The sequence below is a fragment of the Myiozetetes cayanensis genome, unplaced genomic scaffold (genome assembly GCF_022539395.1).
Source record: "Myiozetetes cayanensis isolate MyiCay16 unplaced genomic scaffold, myiCay2020 scf7, whole genome shotgun sequence".
Lineage (NCBI taxonomy): Eukaryota > Metazoa > Chordata > Aves > Passeriformes > Tyrannidae > Myiozetetes > Myiozetetes cayanensis.
In genome coordinates this window covers 33,474,583-33,502,462 of record NW_026087964.1, presented here as the reverse complement: position 1 = coordinate 33,502,462, position 27,880 = coordinate 33,474,583, and the positions used below count along the sequence as shown (strand labels likewise).

Genomic DNA, 27,880 nt, shown 5'->3' with positions numbered 1-27,880 from the left:
TGCAGACTAACTGAAACTGCAAAGCTGTAATATTTGGTTTGGGGCACTTTTTAATTAAAAGGTTGAAATTTGATGGCTAGTTTTCCCTATTATAAATTGCATCAAGGGTTTTGCTTCATTGTATGTGTTTCTTTCAGTGAGTTCCAGATGTGCTAAAAGTTTGAGATTTATTTTAGTTTAAATGTTTATTTGATCAAATGAGCATGTATTGCATTCTGAGACTTCCTTATCAGATTATCAGATGGAAATCAGTGCAGTATGTGCCTTTCATGAGTTTTCTGTATGGCTTTGATTTGAAAACATCTGTCTTTTGAGCTGCAAAATTAAACCAGAAGAAAAGACCCATACATACAAAAAAGTTGTGACTTCAATTGTTTCCCAGATATAGGCTTAGATTTTCCAGGTGTCCTGGAGTCAAACTGTATATTTTATGAATCTAATTTTTTCTCATGTGGCTATTGATATACCACATAAATGGAATGCACTCTTAGAATACTGATGATTCATAGAATTAGAATTTTGTACAAGTGCATTATCACAACTTAATTGTGCAATGTCTAAAGTGATTAGCTCTAATTAACTTTACATTTCTTTCTGTTTTTTTCTTCTCCCAGGGAGCATACATTGGACTTCTAGCGTCTTATTATTAACATTCTTAAATTATGTATGCTTTCACTGATCTCTTGGGAAAGTCAACCCACGCTGTTTAACAGATATTTCTTTTGGGACAACAAGGAGCAGAGATGAACAAAAGCAGTCAAGACAGCAATATATCATCAACAATATTCTCATCGTTATTTGAAGTGTGTTACTAAGAGAAGCTGCTGAGTTACTCTCTTGGCATGGTGTTTGCTCATTACATGTTTTGCATATGGTATCATTATTACTAAGCCTTCACTTGTTTATAAAATATGTTGAAATACTGCTTAACAAGGAGACATAGAGAGGTAGATAATTATCAACATTAGGACCTAACTAACACATACTGAGTTCAAGTTTACATCACTGACACTAGTCTGCCCCGTATTAGAAATGCTCTCATTTTATTGAGACAAAAGTAGAAATTAATACTATCAAATCAGATAGTAGTTGTCAGTCCAGATGGATATATAGATGCTACCAGGGGTGCTAAAGGTGTGGCTAGCATCACATGTGCATTCAAAATGGGCTTTAAAACTAGTGTTAACATAGCCAAAAAACTGGGAGAATGATGAGTAATTCAAAGTATGAGTGTCTGTTTCTTTTCTTCTTCCCACCAACTTCACAAAAGGTAAATGCTAGTATTTCCACTCTTTCAGATACATTGTTGAAAAAAAGATCTGTGCAATTAAAGTCCTAACGAAGGGTAAATGTTAACTTTTCCCAACTTTTTCAGGAGCTATTAAATCTTTGTAGGTCATCACCTAATTAAATGAACATGTAAAAAAATTATTTTTGTCAGGCATGTAACCCATGGAGTACCTAGGTTTGTTGGATAAATGTAGCTGGGGATTGACTTGGATTCAGAAGATGAGGTAGTGCTCAGGAGGTAGGAAGCTCAATTTTTATTTTCATTGCCACTATGTAACATGCTACATCTGAGAATATGTATTTTTAAACCAAAATAGACATGTATAAAACATGAAAAAAATACACAGGTTATTCAGGATTGAATTAATATTTAATCAATCAGGCAAGAAATTAGATTTAACGGTTTGGAAAATAAGATCTAATGAGTAAACAGACGCTTCAATCAATGCCAAAGTATTAACCCTTCTGTACAGAGAGAGAAAATTCACACACACACACACACACACACATATATATAAAAAAGAAAACAAAAATATTTCTAGACTATTTTATAAATAGCTAAAATCTAGGAAGATAAAAATCTGTACTTTCTTATACGATATGGAACATACTAATATATATGTGCATATATACATAAAGAATTTGAATTTCGAACATACTTATATAGATGCATATATATATAAGGAATTTGAAATTTGTCTCTTGCTCTATTTAATTTTCATAAGAAAAAGTAAATTCTTAACTCATTACAGAGCTTGTGGGCTAGATCCCTGGACTGAATTTTTAGTCTGAAGAATTCAAGATGTAAGTAGGCACAGCAGTGAAAAGAGTTTAAAGAAAGTAAGTCAGGTCCACCAAAATACACTTGGAACATGTAGATCAGAACTACCAGAATGAAAAAAGTGGCCTGTCTTACTAAACAATAGTTTCAAAGCAGTGTGTTTATTATACTAAATAAGTACTCTTCTTAGTGTTTATATAATCAGAGTAGAGTAGTAACATCTTCCCACACCAGTTTTTCTTGCCCATTTCTTTGTTACTGGGATGCAAATGTTTGAACACTGTCACTGCTCTAGATACAACACTAACCTTTTTCCCCAGAATTAGTCTTTTTGGAACTTTTTGTATTTAAGAAAAACCAAGAGTAATTAGTAAAAACCAATTATTTATCTCTTTGATGATGTAAAAGGTGTTTGGCTGTATTGCTGAAAATGAATCCCTTGGGACGCTGTAATCTTCATTACTTCTCCATTTAGAGTATCATCTTCAATTATTGTTATCAGTCCCTCAGCAATTGTTGATGGGCTGAAAAAAAAAAAAGTTATTTCAGATTCATGATATAATAAAACGGTGAAAAGGACAAGTAAAGAAACTCAATGTAAATCTATACAACCTGAAAATAAACAAATTTTTGTTTGAGCAAATTTACTTTGAAGAAAAGCAGAGGTGGTATGAATGTTTCAGGAGAGATATTTAGTCTCCTCAGTCAGGACATAAATGCAAAGTGGCTGCTTTACAAATCATCGTTTGTTTGCTCTAGTTTCTGATGAACGCCTGTGAACATACAAATGCTACCGGACTTCCTATTGAAGTTTTCTCTATCAGGAAAATGGACAGAAGTAATCCTTACACAATCCTCTGCAGCTCTGCTGCTGATTTATCCTGTTTCTGTAGAGGACTGACATACTAATTAGCATAAGGATAATTTCCTGTGCAGTTTGCTGTGGTCAATAGGTGCAGTGTATTTTACATATGGAAAAATATGGGTGAAACAACACAGTCATACCACTTCCTTTGTCCAGAAGCATCTGAGCAGCCAATTGTTAGAAACTAAGAAAGTGTTTAAAAAAATACCACTTTATGCTTGTCTTGTTCTCACAGGCTGTCCGAGATTTCTGCTTCTGGCCTTTGTTAGCAGTACTGTAATGGGTCAGGTAACTTTTTGATCTGCTGCTACTGTGCTCTTATGAACTTAGTCCAGTTTTTTCAGTTCTTGGTCTGATTTCCATCTTGTTTCACTGCCAAATTTTGTCAAAATTCAATGCAAATTATATACCTTGTATCTCACAAGAAGTTTGGTTAAACAAAATTTGAGGGAACACCTAGGTCTATTAAAAACTAAACACAATATATTTAACTTAGGAATTTGATTTTCCCTTTGCTGAGAATTGGGAAACATATAGGGATATATTACTGTGCAGGTGGTGCTGTTAAAATAGCCTTAGATATCTTCCTTTTTTTCCTTGTTTATAGGAAAATACATTTCATAGTCTTTTATCTGAGGCAGCATTTCCCTTTTATTTTAATTTTTCTGGAAGTGTTATTTGTGCCTTAATTCTTCATAAAAAAAGGGAAAAACCCCACTGTATCTGACTTGACTTACTCCATCACGCCATAAAACTGCATCATATTTTTTATCTCATCCTTATATGAATAATATTGTCCCATATTCTCTTCTTTATCTATTGATTGAAGAATTGGTGTGTTGACAAATCCTGGACAAATTGTGTTGAGTCTCACACCGTAGTTGTCCATAGTAGCAGCTAACTAGAAAAGAGAAAGGGTTAGACATTTGTTATCAACCTTATGAGACATTACTGTGTAAATTTTCAGATAATGAGATTTAACACTGAGTACTTTTCAGCCTCACTTAGCAAGTAGATTTTGTTACTACTGATTGTTTTGTTTCAAACTAAGTTTGAAGCACATTTCCTGTAGTAATCATACCAGATTACTAGGAAGAAACCTATTTGTTTTGTTGGGAGAACAATTCTACAAGAAATCAACACTCTTATTTCCATGAAGCTGTTTTTTTCTAATATTTTTTGTTATTAGTGACATCTTAGCACGTCATTAACGGTATTCTAGGGTGAACATCTCCCAAATGTATGCTTCTAATCTTATATGAACTTTTTTATTAAAAGAAAACTCTGAAAAAACCCCTACCAAAACAACTCTAAGATTAAATTTACCTCCTTACATCAACAGAAATAGGATCTAGTCTCTACGCCTAGAACTGTAATACTAAACCTTTCTAGTTGCCCTGTTGTCCCTACCAGTGTATGAAGCTATCACTGAGCATCTCCACAGGAAAGTCCCTGTGAACTCCAGGAAAGAGGCACTATGTTTTCAGGAAGTAGTTCAGGAACATGATGAAAGCAAGACGCACAAGTTGTTCTGTGCCCTCATTTCTACCAACGTGTGTATGTAGCAGAGAAGTTTGATCAGCATTCAGGCATGTGTTGAATACTGGATGAACTGTCTTAGCACAGAATTTATGAACTATACATGGCATACTCAAGAATAACCATAAATGTTAAGGCTACATTCTATTTATTTTAATATTTGACAGGAATTCTTTCAGATATTATGTAAGTCTCATGTCATTTTCATGGTATGGTAGTCTGCCCCTTTGATCTGGGGGAGAAAAGAAAGTGAAGTCCTAGATGTTAGGTATCAGACCAGCCCAACATTAGGCTGTACTGCCTTCCCTGGTAAATACTGTAGTTCACTAAATTTATTATTCCTTTTCTTCTCAACATTCTCATATTCCTCAAAGACAGTGTTTCCTCTAATTTATTTTTGCACTTAGGTGGTGTAATTTATATTTATAATGAGAAAACAAAAATGCAATCTTAGGTGTCAGGTTCATGATGTGCCTAAAGTGGTATATGAAGCACTTATCCATACTATTCCCTTAATGTTAATCTGAAAAAAAAAGGTATTTGTGTGGGAATGGGGGTATAAAATATGGATAAAGCATCCAAAGTGTTATTTTAGGTGAATAATTCTGGAAATTGGGTTGGAAATCTTCTATGAGGTAGATTACCTTTAATCTATTGAAAGTAACCATATCTGCTTCTTCCAAGTTATTTCATTACACTGCTTGTTCAATTTAACTAGAAGGTTTTGGAGTCAGAGCCTGAGACTTACTATCTGGTCATCTTACATGTCCCATCCTGAATGTGTCATTTTGCATTTTTTTAGTATTGAGACTCAGTAAGAATAAATAATGGTGTGTCCAAGTCACTTTTGTACACTTTAGTGCCTATTTATCATAAAAAAAGAAGTAACCAACCTGACTGACAAATAAGGAAATCAAAATATTTAGATACTGAGACGGGGTTCTGAAAAAATTTTTAAATCTTGGATTAGAATTTGCTTTTTGGGCTCCTCCCACTGTCCTTAAATTACTTTGCAACTTCTTTCTTCCATGCTCCCAAAACCTCAAATCAGTCATAAACACACAGATGCCATACTTATTCCATCCTTGGATTCACTTTGTAAAAGGAGGGAACCTCCACTGCTTCAGACACTTTGTTTCCTTTCAGAAAATTAATTCCAGTTGTGTGGCTATAGAGAAGGAACATGAAAAACTTCAGCATGTTCCAAAGGGGCTGCTGGTACTCTTGTCAAAAACACATACTTACTGCTATTGATCGTGTGAATCCAATTACACCATGCTTTGTAGCACAGTACACAGGTTGAAATGCAGCAGGCATGAGTCCTTTAAAATAAAAAGGTAGCTGAATAAAGACATTGAGTACTCCTATTTATGATTACCTTAAACACACATATAGGTATATAAGGTAAAAAAAATTATGATATGTTTATAGAGGTACAACAAAATAGAGTAGCAAAAATTTGCAGATTATGTTTTATAATCTGAGACAGGTTGGGAAAAGATATTAGATGGATAAAACCACAAAGAGTCAAAAGAAGAGTAATAAAAGAAAGTGTAACTTTTAAGAGGAAAAGTTATATCTATGAAGTATGACTTAGAAGAGAGGACAGGATCTCGAAGAAAACACTCAAGAATGAGATTTTTAAGTCATCTTCTAAGAATTAGTGAAGTATTTAAGTATACAAAAGATGTCAGGTATTTTAGATAAGCTTTAAATTCTAACATCCTAGCTTACATGTGAACTGGACACCTGCATTAATTTACTGTGACTTCAGAGAGGAAGTGTAGGAAAAGGAGAAGCAAAATAAAGAATGCGAACATTGTGAACCTCGATGGTGAGAGAGGGAGAGCACAAAATTTTTATGTATAGTAGAGAAAGAAGAAAGAATAGTGGTTTTGAAGGAAAATTAAGAGCTTAGTTCTAGTAAGACTGAGTTTGATGGCCAAAGAAGCTAATCAAGAAGAAATGACAGACCATGAGTGCATATTCATTCCTGCCCATTATGCCAACAATTTTCACTATACAACAAAAGCTGAACTGGACCATATGAATGCTGTAGTTTCACCTGAAAGCTAGGCCCTTATGATAGAAAACATCAGCCTTTCCTAAAGTTAGAGGATAAAATTAGTCCATGTTCCCTAACGTGGTATTGTAAAATTGGGTAGTGATTTTGATGCCTTAACATTTGATTCTAATGGAAGTCATCCCAATTAATAACTCACATTACTTTCATTTTTCGTATTTCATATCTTTAAGTGATACATTCAAGAAGGGGTGGAACTTATCTCAGTGGAGATGAGGAATTCACAACTCAGGTTTTAATATGGATTTGCCAGAAAAAATATGTTTGCCAGAGACTTGAATGGGCTCTTTGCTCTGGAATCTCTTTTCTCTAAAGGAAAAAACCTATCTAAGACAGCACAAAGCTCTAATTACAAACCTGAAAGCTTCAAGGTTTTATCTTGATTCATGCGCTACCTTCGTGATCCAGTGAAACCAAGACTGTTATTAGCACTGTTCAGTAGTGGGCAGTGAAGAACTAAACCTGGTGGCTGGTTGTTCTCTTTAACTTGTATTTATTTGCTTAGTTTAGATTAATGTGTTAAACTTCTGCTTGAGAACTCACTTTATGAAAATGGCCTTTGTGTTGTCTCCCGTGGGTTGTGATTACAACACAGGCTTATTATTCCTCTTTTTGTTGAATTTCGATGATCATCACCATTCTTCAAATTATTGGAAACATTGAAATAGTAGCACATTAGAAATATTATGACACTATTTTTAAAAAAACTCTTAAGTAGTTTTACATGCTTTAGATAAAAAAAATTCCAATTAGGCTGCAGGAAACAGAAATAAAACTGACACAGTTTAGTGAGAGACACAGAGGAGGAATTTAGAGGTAATTTTATTTTTATTTTTTTGAGCACAGTGAGACAAATTACTTTTTACTTGAGAGGGATGAGAAGCAAAGCCAAGAAATAAACAATGGAAGGGCACAGCTCACAATAATGAAGTGGAATAAGGTTCAAAGGCTTACTCAAATGGCAAAGACAGCAGGAATAACTAAGCAGAAAGGGAGGAACAAATAATTTTTTCAAAGAAACCAGTTCTTTTCTGATTGAAATTATTTTTATTGAAGTGGAGAACCAAGAAAAAATCAATTGACTCATTTTCAACCCAAGCAGCTAAGACTAGTCCCTCACGCAAAACAATGACAACCCTGTCTTACTTTTCTTCTTGAGTTTTGTACTGAGAACCACAGTGTGGGCTTTGCAGTTCTGAGCCACTTCTCTGCACTGGGAAGAGCTGAACCTGTTAGTGATGTGTCCTATGGAAACTCCTAGCAAGTATTATGTGATGAACCACTGTGTAATACTGAGCCTGCTCTGCCTGAATATTTATTCAACCAGTGAGCAAAGATGAGTTTATAACATATTACTTAGGGCATTCTTTTGTTAGTAAAGCTGGATTGTATATGCTCCTTCCATGAATATTTAATTATCTTATGCAACTACAGTATGACTGTGACACAGACTGGAGAACATTATGCACAAAATAACAGGGGAGGAAGGGGAGGGTGTTCAAATGGATGGGTCAGTGTACTTCTGGAAAGTGATATATGTGTGTTTTAATCTTTCTTAACAAGGGACGGGGGGCAAGCTATGGCTACATTTGCCTTTCTCTGGACAGTTGCTGCACAGTGAATTGCAAATGATGTTATGTTGACTCAAGATGCTCTTTGGTTTACCAAAACCAGTTCAAACAGCCCAACAGTAATCCTGTGTTCCAGTGTTAACTGCTGGAACAGTTTAATTTTTCTCAGTTTCTGGTAGGCTTGTAGAGACAGTTCTTGCCCTTACTTATAGTCTAGTCACCTTGTTGTTAGAGTGGCAAGATCATTCTACCACTGGAGACATGGTGTCAGGCTTCTCATTCCAATGCCTTATTTATCATGGTCAATAGTTTCAATATCCACATCTTGAGAAACTAGTACTGCAGGTGGAAAATTCTATCAATAAGCTTGTATTGTTACCAGTAAGCTTTGTTGAAACTGGAATTTCCCTTCAGTCCACTGAAAAACTTTGATGAAAACAGCATTAAGCATTTTTCCCCAGTTACGCTTTCCCACTAAATACATGTTGCCTTCAGAGGTTTGAACAAGTCTCTTTGAATAAGATTTATTAACCTTTTTAGTTTTCAGTTGGACTTTGGCCCTTCTGATTTTTTTCCCTGTATACCCTCATGACATCCTAGCAGTCCTGCTGAGTACCAAAACAAAAGACACTCAGAAATCCTAGCAGAAATTCTAACAATTTCTATGATTCCTTTAATAGTGAACTGAAGTCTCAAGGGAATAGTTTCTAATTTTTTTAACCTCATTCCATCGGATTCTGCTCAGCATCCTTCTTTTATTAAAGGGGAGGGACCAGAAGCTCTTTCATGATTGTGAAATGAAGGCACCAGTTGTACAGCCATTGACATTTCTGCTCCCCTGTATCACTGTGATACAGTCCTTACTCAGTGATGTTAACCTTATACTTAGTTTTATTCTTGTAATATATATAGGATCAGGTCTTGTAAAAGCCTGTTTGCTGTGATGGTACTTTAAGTATTTCTTTGGGCTGAAGCTTTCTGTATAAAGGGAGGACAAATGAGCTGCTTGTGGAATCTGAGTGCTTGAAGTTGAGTGCAATTAAAGCACTTGTATGGTTGTGCAACAGAAAGTGACCGGATTCACTGCATATTGAACAACCTCTCAAAAAAGAAACGTGGTGGTGTGCTGAAAATGTTACCATTTTTAATCCCTCTATGAAAACTCTGAAGGTTTTTTTGTCTGCTGGAATCCAGACAGATACAATTTCGGTTTTATAAAATACCTTCTTGAAAATACGAAAGCTACCAAGACAAGTGTATGCATGAATTTCTTTCTCCCTTTACTTGCAAAAAGTGTAAGGTACCAGGCACCACAAGGTAGAAGACAATGTTAAATTTAATCAGGTAAATAATCTCTTAAGTTAAATTTAGTTTTGTATGGTTTCTCTGTTGCTTGTAACTATTCCATTAAACAAAGTAAAGGTAATGTGTAGCTTTCTACAGAAGAAATTTTTGAGCATTTTACTCCTTGAATTTGAAATAAAATTTTTGTCAATGCAAAAACCTGCAGTCATTGGAATTATTTTTTATGGGGCCAAGTTAAAATTAAAATACATTTCTCATTATCTCACTTTAGTGGAATTACTTCTTCTTGATATGAATACACAAATCCAATAACAATCAGATTTATAGCTTTGAGACATAGCTGAGTGCTTGCTGCATGTGCTTACGTATTTGTCTCCCTCTCTTACCTAGTTCTGTCTTGTGGAGAGACTAAAGAAAAGAAAACCCAATACTGGAAAGACAGGGTGGATGCTCTGGCTTTAATCGAGATGAATGAACCCTTTAAGCATCCACTTCATAGGAAGCATTTAAGTAGTACCAACGGTGTTTGGAAATGTAAAACTAAGGCTTGATTCTACCTCTAGTCCAAATCATTGGGAAAAATTCCTATGACAGAGAACTGGAAATTTATTTATGTGTAAAGCAAATATTATTGAATGTTATGTAAGCGCCAGATACGATTCTTCTTGTTGCTCAGCAAGACACAGCAGTAGTTGCTGTCTGCGTCTTACAGAGAACTTGCACAGAGGGGATCAAAGCTACTCAAAAGTTTAATGATCAACAGAAGCTAGTTCTAAGAAAAGAAAACACTCAGAATATTAAACAAGCCAGTGGCAGTTTGCCTTTCAATATAGGGAATAAACTACAGAACTTAGACCTCCAAACTGGAAAGGAGAATTAGAGTCATAAAGAATAAGTAGTAGTAAATAAGTAAACAATATAAATTAGTATATGTTAGCTTTTAAAGCGTGTTTTTCCTTATGCCCTTGGAAACAATTCCTAAACACAAGCCATGTAAAAGAAAATAAAACAAAGAACACTTTGTTTTGTCAGATACCCACAATCATAATGGCCCAATGTTAATGATAAAAAATTAAGTAAATAAATGCAAATTTTAATCCAATAATTAAAACAGCTCTTACAAGCTCTTAACAAACAGAACAGCCAAGCTTTTAGGTATTAAAAACAAAGTCATTTTGTCTTCATGTGAGACTATTTAGAAAACAAATCAAACTACTTGCTACCTCTGCCCTTTCTTGAGAACTGCCTGGGCACCAGTGTTCTCATGAAAATGTTTAATCTTTTACTTGTGCTGATGAACTCTTGTACTGCAACAACAATTCCTTCAGGTTAATTTGATCCAAACACAATGTCCATTCGAGCCAATAGGGATAAACTTAGAGGCGTCAGTGGGCAATGTGTCAGGCAGTATTATAAATGCTGACTTAAACATACATGGAGGCTTTTAATAAAGAACCTCTCACCCGTATGAGATATGTGCATGTATGAAGTCAGATCCTCAAGATCCATATGCATTATCTTAATAGGGTGAACTAGACTTTTTGTCATGAAAGCTAGGGTTTACAGGAGAACTTAATACTCAGAACATCTACACCTATCCACAAGCAGTAACTATGGCCAGTGCTCTTAGCTGGCTTTTCATTGTTAAGGCAGATAGGAACATCCCAGAATAAAATTGTTCTAATTTGGTAATCTGCACAGATACCAAAGAAAGCTCTGACAATCCAAGTGTAAGCTAGCATATGTATTATTTTTCCCAAAAGAGAAAAAAGGAGAAAAAACTCTTCAAGCAGAAAAGAGAGAATGCAAGTGCTTTCCCACACATTTTTTGAGGAAAGCTGTCAGATGACATCCTTCTCCATGTATAGTTTCCCCTTCAGCTGTGCTTTTTTGCTGTGAGCCCAATCATTGCAACACTGATTGTACCTACAGGAAAGTGCAGAATTCTGCCCCACAACTGAGCAGCAATAACCCTGACCCATATAATGCTATTTTTATGCCAATAAACTGAAATACAATTATAACACAGACAAAGAGTGAGCAAGGAAAACACTTGCTTAAGCTTGGTGAAATATGAATGTTAATTTTATGGCTTCTCAAGCACAGGTAGGTCACATCTGAAAGGACTTGGAACAGAGTAGGTGCATGACAATTACTAGTAAAGTAGATACTATCTAGTTTTAGATATTCCTACAACTGTGCTCCTGTGGAATTGAATGGAGGAATTCATATGCCCAAGATTTTAAATACGAGACTGATAGGTTAGGAAAATTAATGATTTTTCTATTGAACTGTGCTTAAAAAAAGCAAACGAAAGTTGTGGACATTTGATGTGCTTCTGTTACTATGATGAAAAACAGGTCATAATAAATATAAACAGGCAAGAGCCATAAGAAGGAAGAAAAAGTATGACTGATAAGTATGATTCATTTACTTTAGAAAAAAAAAGCAGTAGAAACTGTTTATGCAGAAAATATTCTCACCTGCCAAGGATGAGATATTAATGATTACTCCTCCATTGCCTCCATTTCCTTTTCTCATGTATTCTAGGCCAAGGTAGGTTCCTCTAATCACAGATGTCTGGTATAAGAGGAAGAAATTATCAAAGATATTCAAAGATTATTTGAAGCTATTAAAATATCTTACTGAATTATTGATGTTATTCAAAGTATCTTTCTATTGTACTCCTACAAACTGAAACTTGCTTTTATTGTGGTGCTTAGAACCTGTATTGCTATTTATACTTTGAAGATTATAAACACAAAAGACATTTCACAGTATTGCAACTCCATAAATTCAGAAGTGAGACTACAACAAATAGAAGTAATCACAGTTTGCTTATTTTTCTTAAGCAGATATCATTAATCAAACTAAAATATTGCAAAGTGAAATAAGAGTCATGAAAGAAATTAATTAAGTAAATTATAGATGAAACCCACACCTTATCTAAAAATGTAAGTGACAGAAGAACTGATCTAAATCCCATCATTCTTGTCAAGACACACTGTTATATGTAATAAAAAACTGTCCAGGCTGTATCTGAAAATAACATTAACACTTAAAACTTCATTTGGCTCAAGTCACAAGAAATTCACACTTTTTAGGGTTAAGAATATATTTCTGATCCCAGGATGTTAAAAATTTGTATTATTTTCTGACTAAAGCTATCGGACCTTTACTAGTCCTCTCAAATGAAAGTTAGCCCAAACAGGCTAATATAGATAAGGTAAAAAAAACATTCTAAGAGATGTGAAATGTTGTTAGCTTAATATTAGTTGCAGCATGTGAATTTTACTTTTTTTTTTTTTTTTTTTTTTTTAAGAAAGTGCTTTGAGGAAAAAGAAAATTTCTGAAACCCGTATAATCCTGATTCCTTAAAATCTGCTTTTGATCCCTACTGCAGTTAGAAGTTCTGCTGGGATTCCTCTCACTGAACTTCAGCATTTAAACTGAGATGTCCAAATATACAACAAGCCTGAGGTTATCAACCTCCTGGATGAATCATGAGAGAGAATTTCTCCCAGAGAGTGAGTCACTTTACCTGAGATTTAAACAAACAGTAAGAGAAAGGCAGCAGACGAGGCTCCTTGTGGAAGATAGTAACTTTTGTGAAAAGTTACAGGGTTACTGCATAAAAAAGGTTTTGTTTGTTTCTCTCCTGGAAAGTTTTGTTTCAGCTAACATGTTTTTTAAAAATATTTTGATTATTATCAAAAGGATGCTATTGATTAAATGCTTTAACAGAAACTTTCTGTTTCAAAAATCTCTGGAGTGTTGTTCAGTCTTGAAACATACCAAACAATCTGATTTGTCTTGCATGTCCTGGAAAGTAGCAAAGCCCCTTATAAAGGGGTTTAATGCTGTTTAATGTTAATTGTCATGTATAAATTTGATTTATTAAACCCAAGATTGTTAATGCCTACTAGTGTTGCCATAAGTTATACTTATTCTGATCATAAACTTACTGGCAACTCAATTGAAATTAGATTTGGACTTGGGAGTGGGTTGTATTTTTTAATATGTATATATGATAGGCTGTACAGAAGATATTTAGAAAGAAAGGGATTGTGAAAAAGATATTTTAGAAAGAAAGGGGTTAATGCTGTCTATGGAGAGCAGGTGCAGGTCTCGTCATGCCCTGGAGCAGCGGCTCAGCCTGCTGAGCAGAAAAAGAGAATTCCACTTAGGATGATTAGAGAACATAAATCAGTTGAAGAAGGAAGCAGCTTGGGGTTCCTTAAGGATTTTTCTATTCCTTCAGCCTTCTAATTCAAAGAGATAATAGAGCTAGATGAGCCCATGTCCAAACCACAATTATAAAACAAGAAAAGAAGTGGGTTGCTTGACTCTCCTATGAAAATTACTGTATTGTTCTTTTTTTCTCTCTAGAATCCATTATCTTAGTATTTCTTCAAGTGACTGGGAACATGTTCTCTTTTACATAAAGGTATTGTGAGAGGTGATCTTCAAAATAAAGGCAGACTTCCATTTGGATATTACCTCTTACACCTGCTATTATCCTTGTAATCCTTACTTGTAATCCTTGGAAATACCTCATTGAGTGTGGCTGATTTTGGGTGAAATGGCTATTTATGTTGTTTGGGCTGATAAAATAAAGAATTACTATATTCTTTAGATAGCTAAACTCTGAACCCCACATGCAGGGTGACCTATCTGTCTGCACACTCAGCAGATGGCACTTCAGATGAAAAGTATTGCGTAATAGATTTCCCATTCTCTTGCCAGAACCCACCACTCTCCAGGAGAGGAAATTCTCTCAATATTTCCCCAAGGAAGACAGTGGTGGCAGAACTTACTATAGTATGGAATTCACACAATGTTGTTGCTTAGCAGTCTTAGCGCCACTTTCCACTTGAGCCTGTTGATCCAGCTGAGTTCATGAAGGGAAACTGGCTCCTCACATATGGGTGTCAAACACTCAAATGGGAAAGAGGTTTCCCAAAGAAAACCAGTATTTACATTACTGTTTTCAAAGAACAATAGCATATTTGCTTTTGGTTTTGTTATGAAATCTGTCTTTGCAAGTGCACAAATTGCAGCCTCAGGCCTCCTCTCATACGTGACTTTGGATTCCTAATTGTTGACGTCAGAATACTTAGTCTGCACTCTAGAAGAAAAATCATCATCTATTGCTTCCTTATACCATGAAATGCACAGTAAAAAGCAAGATGGGAAAAGAATTATGTGTTTTCTGCAGAGTTTTCTGGTATTTTGATATGATTAAAAATGTCTGTAATGTCCTTTACGTAAACTGGAAGAAACTGAAGGTCACTTCAGACTGTGTAGTTCTCTAATTGAACTTTTAAAATAATTTAATTCTGTGCTCTTAACCAACAATAATTCATAGCTTATCTGCTGCAAATAGAAATTCTGGGAAAGTTAAATTTAAAATTACCTAATTAAAAAAAAATTGTCTGACTTGGTTTAAGATAAAAATATGCTGTGAGACTTTGTACAGGAAAGCAATTTAGAGCTGAAATTTTTACAGTTCTTTTGTTTAAAACTGCATTTAGCTGAATAGATGTTGTTCATAAACATGTCAAGAACAAAGAGTATGAAAGTAGTCAGATTTGTAATTAAGTGTAGGTTAATCAAAAGTTGGGACAGCTGACACTCGCCCAGTGTTTTCGACCCTAGCTATGGAAAACCAGTATCGTTAAAATCAGAAAATGATCTAAATCACTGTCCTTCTAGCTGTTGAAACCCTTGTGATTTAGCAATATTGCTGTTTATTTTCTTACCAATATACAGTGCTTTACTATAGCACATAATGAAGATGGGCCATCAAGGTGCTCTAGAAGTTTGAGTGTACTCTCAAGATAGGCAATTTTACTCTTTAAGTGCCAGTGGAAAATTTAGGATTCTTTCCAATACAGTTATAATGTGAGTGTGGATGCATCTCCTAGCATTAGTTTTCATAAATTGTAGATTTAGATTAGAGCAAATCAGACCTACTATAAATTAATAAACCCAAAGCGGTATCTGACAGCATGGTAAACATTGTAAAATTATTGTACAAGTACTCTGAGCATTTGCAGTTGCTTTTGAGAGTATCACATCAATAACCAGTAACTCATTTAATGATTTCAAATGGGCAAAATTAGTTCTTCCTTGATAGTGCCCATCAGAACATCATTAATAGTCATCTTTTGCAAGTGACAATTTCTTTGAAGGTAACTTAGTACAAAGTGCTTTCTTCTAGTGTTTCAAGGCGGGTGTTCCAACTGAAATAGTTTGTCATACCTATTTAATGAGGTTTCCCTTCCACCTCTGTCTGATAGTTCTGCTGTCTCCTTATACATGCTAGTATTTCATGCTGGGAAAATATATCAGCACCTTCAGTGTTGAATATAAGTACTATATTGCTATTGAGGGGGTACAGCAATATGAATACCTTTGAGAAAAAAAGGGTAATCAGTCCTAATATTTTATGTTGGTTCCTGAGCTAACATAGTTCAGAGCTAGGGATAATGAATAAAAATGAAAGAGCCCTGGACTTGTGGTTTCATAAAGCAGGTTAGCACAGAGCTGGAATTTGACCCAAGATCATTTGCCTTTCATACTGTGATGTTGTAAATTGATGACTATCTATAAGGAAACATTTAAAGTACCTTGTGAACTGCGTAAGACGAAGTTCAAAAGTCTGAAACTAAGTGGTGCTAGCGGTACCCATGGAAAATTTTGGCATTTTGCTGTTGGACAGGAAGGTGGGGCTGATTTTTTTTTTAATGTATATTTTCTAGGAAGTAGACAAGTTGTAGCAAGCATGCAAGTCCCTTGGTATTGCTATGTAGAAGTTAATTTAATTGCTATGAAATGAAATTGGAGGCGCTTGAGTTTGAATTTCCAACTCAAACGGTGAAAAAAAAAAAAAAAGAAGTCTAGGAAAGAAGAGGTAGAAAGGAGAAAGGAATGGGCAGTAGGATTTGTTCATTTGCTACAAGTCAATAGCTTTTTTTACAAGGCTGGAGTGAAACACTATCTTTTAGGTTTTTTATGGTGCAGTTTTCTTTACTTCCCCACTCCATACACCTCCATTCCTGAAGGACATAAGAATGGTATTGCATTTTGAATAGCTAGGCTAAGTTCTTAGCTGAAAGACATTTTCTTTTCCTTGTAATTCAACTGTGGTTGCTGTAAACATATTTTAAAACTGTAAGCTAAAAAGTTCATTGACTTACTGTGCAGTTAAGGTAGGTCACTGTGTCCTTCCTAATGCAATATGAACAACAAAAATAATTATACCTGTATACTTCTTTATGCACTTACAGTATTGACCCTCATGTCACTAATTTCAAAGGAAGTGTCTCTTACTTTTTGGCCACATCTCTCCATAGACCCTTGGTTCCCTGACATAAAATTATACTGCAGAATAGGCAACTAAGCTAGTGCATTTCTAGTTGTCTTAGAAGGCAAGCTTGGTAAATCAGTCAGATATACCATTTTATCTTCTACAGATAGCACTGTTTGTTTTGGTTTGTTTCTGTGTTGGTGGCATTAAGAAACTGCTTGTCTTTGTCTGTATTGTGGAATTCAGTGGTTATTTTCAGCTGCTGAATCCATTATTTTGGGATGAAAGTTCAGTCCTTGTCATTTCTCCTGGTACACTGGGAAAGGCAAGCAATGTGTATGGACCAGATGAAGGTTGCAGCATACTCCCAAGGCATCCTTTTTGTGGCTTGTACGGTGGAACAGCCTTGTGGTGATCATGAAGTCTTTGTCCCAAAAATAAATTCAATTAATCACTTCTGACATTTACTTGGTTACCCCTCTGGTTTCTGCCAAGGCATTAACGGGCCTTTTGAGGAATAGTTCCTGACTGATGAGCAAACTGATTTTGCAAGGTTTGCTAATTACTGGAACATTTGTTGCACTGTGAGCTATACTGAAAGGAGTCACACATAAATATACAGTGTTGCATTATCTTCTCTGTAGTTCCAATCCAAGTACTTTGCAGGGACAAATGATGAGTTTGGTAGACTTTTAGTAACTTTTCTAAATTTATTGAAACTTGTTACCTCTGTCATTTATGGAAATAAAATATGCAAACCCATAAAAAATGGAAAAACTTGGAATTGTTGGGTATTTCTACATTTTGTCTAGTAATGCATTTGAATGCCTAAATAATTGGATCCTACGTGACTGTTTTTTTTTTTTTTTTTTAATGTATATTTTCTAGAAGTAGACAAGTTGTAGCAAGCATGCAAGTCCCTTGGTATTGCTATGTAGAAGTTAATTTAATTGCTATGAAATGAAATTGAGGCGCTTGAGTTTGAATTTCCAACTCAAACGGTGAAAAAAAAAAAAAGAAGTCTAGGAAAGAAGAGGTAGAAAGGAGAAAGGAATGTGCAGTAGGATTTGTTCATTTGCTACAAGTCAATAGCTTTTTTTACAAGGTTGGAGTGAAACACTATCTTTTAGGTTTTTTATGGTGCAGTTTTCTTTACTTCCCCACTCCATACACCTCCATTCCTGAAGGACATAAGAATGGTATTGCATTTTGAATAGCTAGGCTAAGTTCTTAGCTGAAAGACATTTTCTTTTCCTTGTACTTCAACTGTGGTTGCTGTAAACAGACTTTAAAACTGTAAGCTAAAAAGTTCATTGACTTACTGTGCAGTTAAGGTAGGTCACTGTGTCCTTCCTAATGCAATATGAACAACAAAAATAATTATACCTATATACTTCTTTATGCACTTACAGTATTGACCCTCATGTCACTAATTTCAAAGGAAGTGTCTCTTACTTTTTGGCCACATCTCTCCATAGACCCTTGGTTCCCTGACATAAAATTATACTGCAGAATAGGCAACTAAGCTAGTGCATTTCTAGTTGTCTTAGAAGGCAAGCTTGGTAAGTCAGTCACATATACCATTTTATCTTCTACAGATAGCACTGTTTGTTTTGGTTTATTTCTGTGTTGGTGGCATTAAGAAAATGCTTGTCTTTGTCTGTATTGTGGAATTCAGTGGTTATTTTCAGCTGCTGAATCCATTATTTTGGGATGAAAGTTCAGTCCTTGTCATTTCTCCTGGTACACTGGGAAAGGCAAGCAATGTGTATGGACCAGATGACGGTTGCAGCATACTCCCAAGGCATCCTTTTTGTGGTTTGCATGGTGGAACAGCCTTGTGATGATCATGAAGTCTTTGTCCCAAAAATAAATTCAATTAATCACTTCTGACGTTTACTTGGTTACCCCTCTGGTTTCTGCCAAGGCATTAACGGGCCTTTTGAGGAATAGTTCCTGACTGATGAGCAAACTGATTTTGCAAGGTTTGCTAATTACTGGAACATTTGTTGCACTGTGAGCTATACTGAAAGGAGTCACACATAAATATACAGTGTTGCATTATCTTCTCTGTAGTTCCAATCCAAGTACTTTGCAGGGACAAATGATGAGTTTGGTAGACTTTTAGTAACTTTTCTAAATTTATTGAAACTTGTTACCTCTGTCATTTATGGAAATAAAATATGCAAACCCATAAAAAATGGAAAAACTTGGAATTGTTGGGTATTTCTACATTTTGTCTAGTAATGCATTTGAATTCTACTTCTTTCTGGGGAAGGCCTAAATAATTGGATCCTATGTGACTGGGGTTTTTTTTGATGTGCCCAATTTATGGCCTGCAATTTAAAGGTTTGCTAGAATGTGTTATAGCATGCAAAATCATCACAAAAACAGGAGATAGTTGTGATTTTGTGTTCAAATTTTTTCTTAAATCTATTTAATTACATTTGGGCAATTGGTTTAATTGTATCTACAAAATATATTTTTTTGGCATAATAAAACAAAAGTTAGTCAAATTGTCACATAAAGTGCTTCTGAATTTTTGTTTAATGTAGTATTTAAAATGCAAGAAAATGTGATACCAGTACTGCTACTTTAACTGCATACTGCAAGCTATGTCAGTTTTCAGAAATCTCTGACACAAAGATAAAAAGGGAACCTGCATGTAATTTGGGGTATTGTCTTTAGTATAAAATCTGCTAAGTGCACTTTTACAAAGAAAAGATACTGTAGTTACAGTGACCACTCTAATATCAGTGGTTCCAGAAAGCCTACATCATCAACACAAGACAAAATTATCAAAATTTCTTGTAATAACCAATTGTGTTAAACTAACATATATTTTCAAGACTCATAAAGATTTGGGCCCTTTTCTTGCTTTAGGGATTTGAAGAGAAAAAAGTCTGATTATAAAATTTTTGGATCCCTAAGGTAAAAGCCCATACGAAGTGGAATGCAATAAACACTATTCTCATGCTGGAGGGCTGTAGGTGGGACTCTGCGTAAGAACGTCTGTGTCATATTGCCTCTGTGCATTTGTGTGTGTGTGTGATGAACTGCTGAAAATACACTGGTAATATCTGTTTAAAGTGGAATTCCTGTATGGATTTTGTTTGTTTGTTTGTTTTTACCATAGTAACAAGGTGAACACTCGTGTGGGTATGAGCAATTGAAGCGGCTGTTGATTAAGCTGATATCGATCAAGTCCACGCCATGAGTTTGGAGTTTTGAGGTGAGGAATAGATGGCATTTCTGGAATAATTAACTAAAGAAAATGACAGAAATACTTATAAACTAATGAAAAGATGGACGTTTAGCACAAATTGGAGCAAAATGGTGCAAAACACCACAAGAGAAATACTTTTTTAGCAGTTGATACTCCTTCTCCTCCCCTGCCCCATCCCCATCTTTATCAAGTTGTCTTTCCTTGCTCTCGGGAAACTGTAACTGATACAAGTAGGAATTGTGGGTTTTCCCTCTTTTTCCTTGTAAATTAAGTCCCACTTTTTGAACCTGCTTCTTCATTTCTGTTCTTCAAGCTTTCTCATGCAGTACTAGCAGAGAACTCCCTTACACTCCTTTAAAAATATTCCTGAAGACCAACCGGTTCTGTGAACTGTTTTAGCCATAAAGAACACACCCCAGATATGTTTGTTCTGATTTATCTTGCTCTGTACTGCTCTACTTTTGTACTTTGTACTTTAAACTGGGGCAGGAAATATTTACCTTTTCAATATATAAATGATATCACTAAGACAACAACTGACATGTAGAGTGTTTATTTTCCCTTTATAAAATAAAAAATATGTGTATTATGTGTATCAAACTGTGTGGCTGTAGTAATTATTCCTGTTATTAGGAATAATACAAAGAATACTTAAAATATCCTACATGAGGGAAATAGAGACATTTTTAAGTATATACATTTTTTAGCCTTGGATTTCTGTTTCTCTGCTACTTGAGATGGTTCAAACTCGCCTGGGTCTGCTTTTGCTCTATCACTTGTAATAAGGAAAAAAAAAAAGAATAGAATCATAGAATTGTTTAGGTTGGAAAAGATCTTTAAGACCATCAAATCCAACTGATAACCCAACATTGCCAAGGCTACCACTAAACTATGACCCCAAGCACCCTATCTATATCTCTTTTAAATACCTCCAGAGATACTGACTCAACCACTTCCCTAGGCAGCCTGCTCCAGTGCTTGAAAACCCTTTTGGTGGAGAAATGTTTGCTAAGATCCAGTCTAAACCTTCCCTGGCACAACTTCAGAACGTTTCCTTGTCCTATCACTAACCTGGAAGAAGAGGCTGACCCTCACCTCATTACAACCTCCTTTCATGTGGTTTTAGAGAGTTATAAGGTCTCCCCTGAGACTCCTTTCCTCCAGGCTAAACAATCCCAACTCCCTTAGCTGCTCCTTAGAAGATCCTTTAACAGCTTAGCTGCCCTTCTCTGGACATGCTCCAATACCTCAATGTCTTTCTGGTACTGAGGGGCCCAAACTGAATATGGAATTTGATGTGCAGCCTCACAAGTGCCAAGTACACTGGGACAGTCACTGCCCTGGTCCTGCTGGCCACACCATTTCTGATAAAAACCAGGATGCCATTGGCCTTCTTGGCCACCTGGGCACATTGCTGGCTCATGTTCAGTTGGCTGTCAATCAGCACCCCCAGATTCTTTTCCATTGGGCTGCTTTCTAGCCATGCTTCCCACAGCCTGCAGTTCTGCATGGGGTTGTTGTGAACATAGTGCAGGATTGGGTATTTTGCCTTATTACCCCCCTAGACATTTGGCTTTGGTCCGTTTATCCAGCCTGTCCTGATCCCTCTGTAGAGACCTTCCAACAGATCAACACTCCCACCCAACTTGGTGTCATCTGCAAAATGGTAGAAGGAGGTTCTCGATGTCTTCTGTTTGAAGCTCTTGTCACTGAAAAATTATTAGGTCACCACTCTAAGATATTTACCTGGATGGTAAATATCTTCAAGATTTCCTGAAGGCACTTCAAGAAGTGGAGGCATTTCATGGAGGCATTAGGATTCAAAGACACGCACTTTCATCCTTTAAAGTTTTGACAAAAGCAAACTCAGTTTTCTCATTCTGAGCTTTCTTTTTGCACAACAAATTTTAAATGAGAAAACTTCACATTTCACTCTTCAAAGCATCCTTTTGCTACTTTCTTTGCAGTAAGTGTGATCATGGGGTGACTTGTTGAATCACTATTGAATTAGGACTTCACAAGTGGTAGAATACTAGCTGGTCAGAATTTTTTTTAACCAAGAAAATTGGTCTTTCCTTTGGAACTTAAATATCCCACCAATATACTCTAAATTAAAAAAAAATAAATTAAGAAACAGATAGTGTGGTTCTTATATCAAAGAACTGGTAATAGCCTGTTCAAAAATGAATTTTACAGGCTCGTTGAATCTACTGGTTTTTAACAAGTGCTCTTAAAAGGTGTGCTTCTACCAGTGATGATGGTGAAATGGCTCAGATTATATGCTTGCTTCATTGGTGAAGAAAATGTGGAGCTCTTGGTTGAACAGCAAATGGCAACTTATCCTCTAATTCAGGCCAGCTGAGTCTCATAAGTAACTACAATGTTCTAAAATCTTCATATGAACAGACTGGGTCTACTGTGGATGCAGCTCTACTGCTTTGAACAGTCGAATGTTTCTTTCTCTCTTCTCTCTCTCTTTCTCCTCTTTAGAATTTTATTGTTTTATAGAAAGAGAATGTTTTCTGTTGATAGTCTGAGTACTTCTGTGCAGTGCTGCATGTCCCAGACAGTTTAAAGGGCCCATCACACACCCTTTCTTTGGTTAGTACACATGCAGTTACATGGTTATTGTTTCAATACCTGTGCTTACCAATCTGATAATTAATGCTCTGTCATATAGCCCAATCTGTACAAGTCAAGGGCTGTTAAGTGTATTCCAGGTTTAAACATGAACATATGAAAGGAGATAATGCTTACCAAGTTAGTTTGTATAGTGCTTTCCCAGTCCTTCTCATTGTTCACTCCAGCATTGTTAACCACAATATCCAGCCTTCCGAAATGTTCAATTACTTTTTTGAAAGCACCTATAGGAAGACCAAAAGGTGAAATTTCTTAGCACTTGTGGAAAGTGAGACATAAAAATGCAGTGCATGCATACAAATTAATGCTTTATTAGTCTACCAAAATGTCTTCATTGTTTTCTTAGCCACTAATGAGCAATATGCAATTAAATTCTTTATCTAATATGCACTGATATTAGACATAATGAGGGAAACTGAAAGGATTAAGGTACCATAGTTGCCTTTTCATTCAGTTTTATGATGTCTGATAACAGGAGCTAATGAAAGTTTTTAGCATCTATACATTTTGCATTAGATGTTTGACACCCTAATTATATAAACATTTACAGCTTGAATTGTAACAGCTGGACACAGTTAGTGAATTCAAGATTTGACACCTTCTATTTTAAATGAAAAATAAAAGCTGCATGTGTTCAGAACAATTTTCTTGATTCAGTACAAATATAAGAACAAAATTTTTATTTAGTGAATAATTAATATGAATATTTCAAATACAAAGAATTCATCATGATTCTTGTTTAAATGTATATATTTATGGATACAATGTTATACATCCTTCTTGTCAGGTAACTTTAATAATGTACTTCTCAAATTCAAATCTTCTTCATTCTGATGATAAAAATAGTGACCTGTCTTCCAAAGAATTTAAAAATAAAGAACTGGGAAAATTCCACAATGACATTGTGTTCTCCCAGGTGACAAGGTTTAGAACCGAGATAAAAGATGTGTATGGAAAAACATGATGATGTCACAATGAGGAGCAAACTCATCAAGCCCGCCTCTGCTTTGACAGGGTAGTTGGATGAGATGACTTCCAGATGTTCATTCCAAACTAAGATTTTCCAGGACTAAAGACATTATCTGACACGTACATATAACTTGTTTGGTTTTCCCTCCAAATATTGATCCTTACCACTAAATATTTGTAATTATGTAAACCAAGACACCACCTCCCCAGTATTATTTTAAAAAACATTTCTTGATGACTGACTGAAAATCTACAGTGTTTCAGGGGTACTGTAATTATACTTGACAATTCTTAATGAAACTACTTCTCTGAAAGATGATCCCAGGAACATCTTCATTCTCTGATCTTTAGTATTTGGCTATTCAGGAGCATAGTAACAGCTTTCAGACATTGACATGTTTTTACAGCAGTTGCAAGGATGTACAAAGTTTTTTCTTTCACCATATGATCAGTACTGTTACAACCTTTTCTTTGCCTGAATACTGCAGGTCCATCATGTTCTTGACATCAAAACAAGAGCTAGGCAGCTGATGGAAAAGGTTTTATTTGTCCAACTGCCTTTATTGTGCAGATTTTTCTAATATTCCTATTCCATACTAGAATATTGTAATATTACTAAATCCTCTAGTTTTGGCTGTCTGCCTTTTTGGCTTTTCTTATGTTTGTTGCTAATTTTTTTCTCTCTTTTCTCAACTTAACTCTTTAGTCACTTCTCATCTTTCCAATCCTGCATCAACAAGGGCAAATGGAAACCTTTGGCGTTATTGTGAGCATAACTGAGTACTTACCTTAATTTCAGTGAGTGAAATAAATATCATTTGGGTCCTCAGTTAACTTCCAAATTTTGGAAACTGGCTGATTCCCTTTTAGGCCTTCTCTAAATAACATCTTTCATCAACCTAATTCTTAATAGAATCTTTTGCCTTAAAAAACCACCATGGATAATAGTAATTTTGCTAATTATTTGTTCATTAGCTAACTCTAGTTTTCCAGTTTACACACTGAGAAAAGAGCCAAATGCTTTTCAGCTGTTTTGATATCTATGGAATATTTCCAGTAAGTCTCTCTATGGTAATCTCATCTTTTACCTATCCACAAAAAGAAGAAAATCACTGTAAATTCTTAGTGAAGTTCTCACTCACACATCAGTATAAGCTGACTCATTTTTACTTTTTCAAATGTAGAACAATTCCTTTACATTGCATGCTAGTTAGTGCTTAGGGAACCATAAAAATTAAAAGCAGATGATCATATGAAACATTGAGGGAAGAAAGAGAAATGGAAGAGGAGTTTCTATTTTAAAGGAAAGGTAAGAAAAACAGTGGAAAGCAAGCACAAACAGTACTTACAGAGGATATCCTTGGAAAGCAAAAGTAAATGTATGGGGATTTTTCAAAAGTAGGACAAAATAGAAGACTTTTGTGGGAGACTGTGAAAGAACCACTGGAGGAAAAAGTCAAGGTAAGACTTGAAAGTAGATGAGTAGCTGATTTCCTACCTTGAAGCCTCGTGTACCAACAGATACTAGTTCTAGTACTGGGACTTGTTTCCTACTGTAAGGGCTAAAGTTATAAAAGGAGGAACTACATTCCTGCATATGACCTTTAACATAAAATACAGTACTTGATTCCTCTGATAAGACCTTTAAACACTAGGTGTGAAATTAATCTAAATTAATTAAGTAGTACCATTAAATTGCAAGCGAAAACATTGAAAATGAAGCAGTTAAAAAAACCCAAACAACAGACAACACCAAAAACAACTTAGAAACCCCAAAAGATCATAACATATGATTGCAAATTTATGGTAAGAAACATACAACAGGATTAATAATGATTATCAGAGAATCACATGCAACAGCTGCTCTGTTTGTGAGCCCTTTCCAATCCTACTCTGATTGCTCTTTTCCTACTAATTTGGTTCTAACACCTCCCTTGCTGACCCATCCTGATCATTCCAGCTCCCAGTTCACACCCTGTTGGTCCGGCACTAGCCTGGCACTAAAGAAAGGAGGAACTGTGGGAGAGAAGGCACACTGGGGTAACACCCATGCTACAGCAGATGTTACTCCTACCCCTGGGATGCTTTTTCTTGCTCCTAGGTTACTCCTCCCATATGGAGAAACAGTCAAGTCAACCTAGCTGATAAAGACTTCACTGATTGAAGAAGATCTCATATTTAAAGTCCAACATTTCTCTTACAGACAGACACTGTGGACTTAAAACTATGTCCTAAGTCCATAAAACTATGGACTTAGGCATAATCATGGTAGCTTGGAACTGTAAACAATATTGCTGAATACTGGAATTACTGTAATTTTTTCTAAAAGAGGAATGGATATGTTCAATGACCTCTCTTGAGAAAGTGACCAGTGAAGTTTGGTGAACTAAAACAGACCTAAAAGGCAGAAATTAACCTGGGGAAAGAACACTGAAAAAAGGGATATCAGAATCTGAATCTGAGTCACTAGCTACAATTGTATCATTTAATAATGAAACTTTGATGAAGTGATGTGCCTGTTATGAAATATTGTGAAGGGTGTATCAACATTATATGATATTCTAGGAACTGAGTAGGGAACACTACTTATTCACTAAGTAAAGACAGAAATGCAAATCATTCATGAGGGAAGCTCTTTGCATTCCCTGCACCTGCAAAACGTATGTGAGGTGTTATCAGCCCATAGGTAACATCATGATATAGTAGCATGCTAATTTTTGCCAGTTTTGCTTTCAGCTGTGGCAGCATGCAATGAAAGTAAGTGTGCTGGATGGAAGGAGCACTGCAACCCAGCGCTGAATTTATTACTCCTGTGACGAGGGAATGCAGCTTGGAATCTGTACTGAAGCCTCATAAAAACCAAGTCTGAGCTTTAAAGTTTATATATATTACTCATAAAATAACAATTATCTTCTGCTGAGGCTTTCGTGCAAAAATATCACACACAAAACTCAATGGAAAGGATTTCTTGGGCTTTTCTTTCCCACGTGCCAAGCAACAGGGTGAAATTGTGGTAGTAATGCTGATAGTAATATTTCACATCTGCAGGTTCGGAAACAAATCCTTTTTGAGTCACTGTCAGAAGCGACCGGGAGCAGGCTGTCCCCCATAACCTTTCGCTGCAGCCTTACCGGTGCGGCAGCCCGGGCTCGCTCCGGTCCCTGCGCTTTTACACCGGAGCGCCGCTCTGAATTTCCCTACCTTTCAGCTGCTCCTGATCCGTCACGTCACACTGGATGAACACCGTCCTCTGCGCTTCAAACTGTTCGTCCAGGGCCGCCTTGCTCTCCTGTCCGGCCTCGGAGTTGCGGTCCAGGAGGGCTACCTGAGCGGAGAGAGAGGAAAACGAGTAGCGGGCGGGCGGGCGGATGGACAGAGGGACGGGTCCCCCGCCGAGCCGAGCCGAGCCGAGCCCCGGGGGCAGCCGCCACCTCCCGCCCGTGGGTGCCGGCTGGAGGCAGAGGGAGGGGAAGGGAGAGGATGGCGCGCTTCCCGGGACTTACCTTGGCGCCCTTGCCCAGCAGCGCCTGTACGAAAGCCCGTCCGATGCCCTGTGCCCCGCCGGTGACCAGAGCCACCTTGCCATTGACGTGCATGGCCGCCGCGCTGCTGCCACCCTCCCCGAGCAACCCAGCACAGTGTCACCTGCCCGCTTTCCTTTTTCCCTCCCTCCTGCCCTCCCTCCTTTCCTCCTCCTCCTCCTGCTGCTGCTGCCGCCTCTGCGGCTCATTCCCCCCACTCCCTTCTCGTGTGACCGAGAGCCGCCCGGATCTGCCTGGGCGGGGGGAGTAGGGGCGGAGCAGGTCATTAAGTCGTTCTCCCGAGTGTCTAGATGAACCCCAGAGATCAAGAGCCAGAGAAGAGACCAGATTCATGCCCTCTTCTCACTCCCGGGCTTTCCGGAGAGGACTGGTTCACTCTATCCCCCCCCGCGAAGAACGGGTCCTACAACAGCTACAGCTCCGCTCCGTGGAGGGGGGGATATGCGCGCGTGTGTATTATTGAGACTCCATAAATCGCGTGAGAAGCTGCTACAAGCTTTGATAAGGGCTCTTGGCAGCTCTTGAGGCTGTGTGAGTTTTGGTTGGCCCAAGTTGCATGAGCAGCAGTGTGAGGAACTATAGAGTTCAGCCTCGAAAAAAACAAACATAGGGCCCTTATTCACACTTCAAAACAGTCCACCAGCCTTCTACCTCTTATTCTGATAGTAAGCAGAATCCATTTGCATGTAAAAGCATCCATTAAATGTTACAGTTTTTAGATGTATCAAGGTAAATACTTTGTAGAAACTGTGGATAA

At 36.6% G+C, this 27,880-nt stretch overlaps 1 protein-coding gene across 2 annotated transcripts; it reads right to left on the bottom strand.

Moving 5' to 3' along the window:
- Positions 1 to 1,529: 1,529 nt before the first annotated feature.
- HPGD (15-hydroxyprostaglandin dehydrogenase) lies at positions 1,530 to 27,270 on the bottom strand. Of its 2 annotated transcripts, XM_050338526.1 has the most exons (7): positions 27,085 to 27,270; positions 26,783 to 26,906; positions 22,730 to 22,836; positions 11,918 to 12,014; positions 5,721 to 5,797; positions 3,674 to 3,837; positions 1,530 to 2,595 (listed from the first exon to the last, which is right to left on the bottom strand). In XM_050338526.1, the coding sequence occupies exons 1-7, from the start codon at positions 27,175 to 27,177 to the stop codon at positions 2,457 to 2,459; spliced, it is 801 nt and encodes a 266-aa protein (XP_050194483.1). In that variant the 5' UTR covers positions 27,178 to 27,270; the 3' UTR covers positions 1,530 to 2,456. The 2 variants fall into 2 exon arrangements, with proteins under 2 accessions (XP_050194483.1, XP_050194484.1); XM_050338527.1 differs by lacking the exons at positions 26,783 to 26,906; positions 27,085 to 27,270 and adding an exon at positions 24,370 to 24,514.
- Between the last annotated feature and the right edge of the window lie 610 nt (positions 27,271 to 27,880).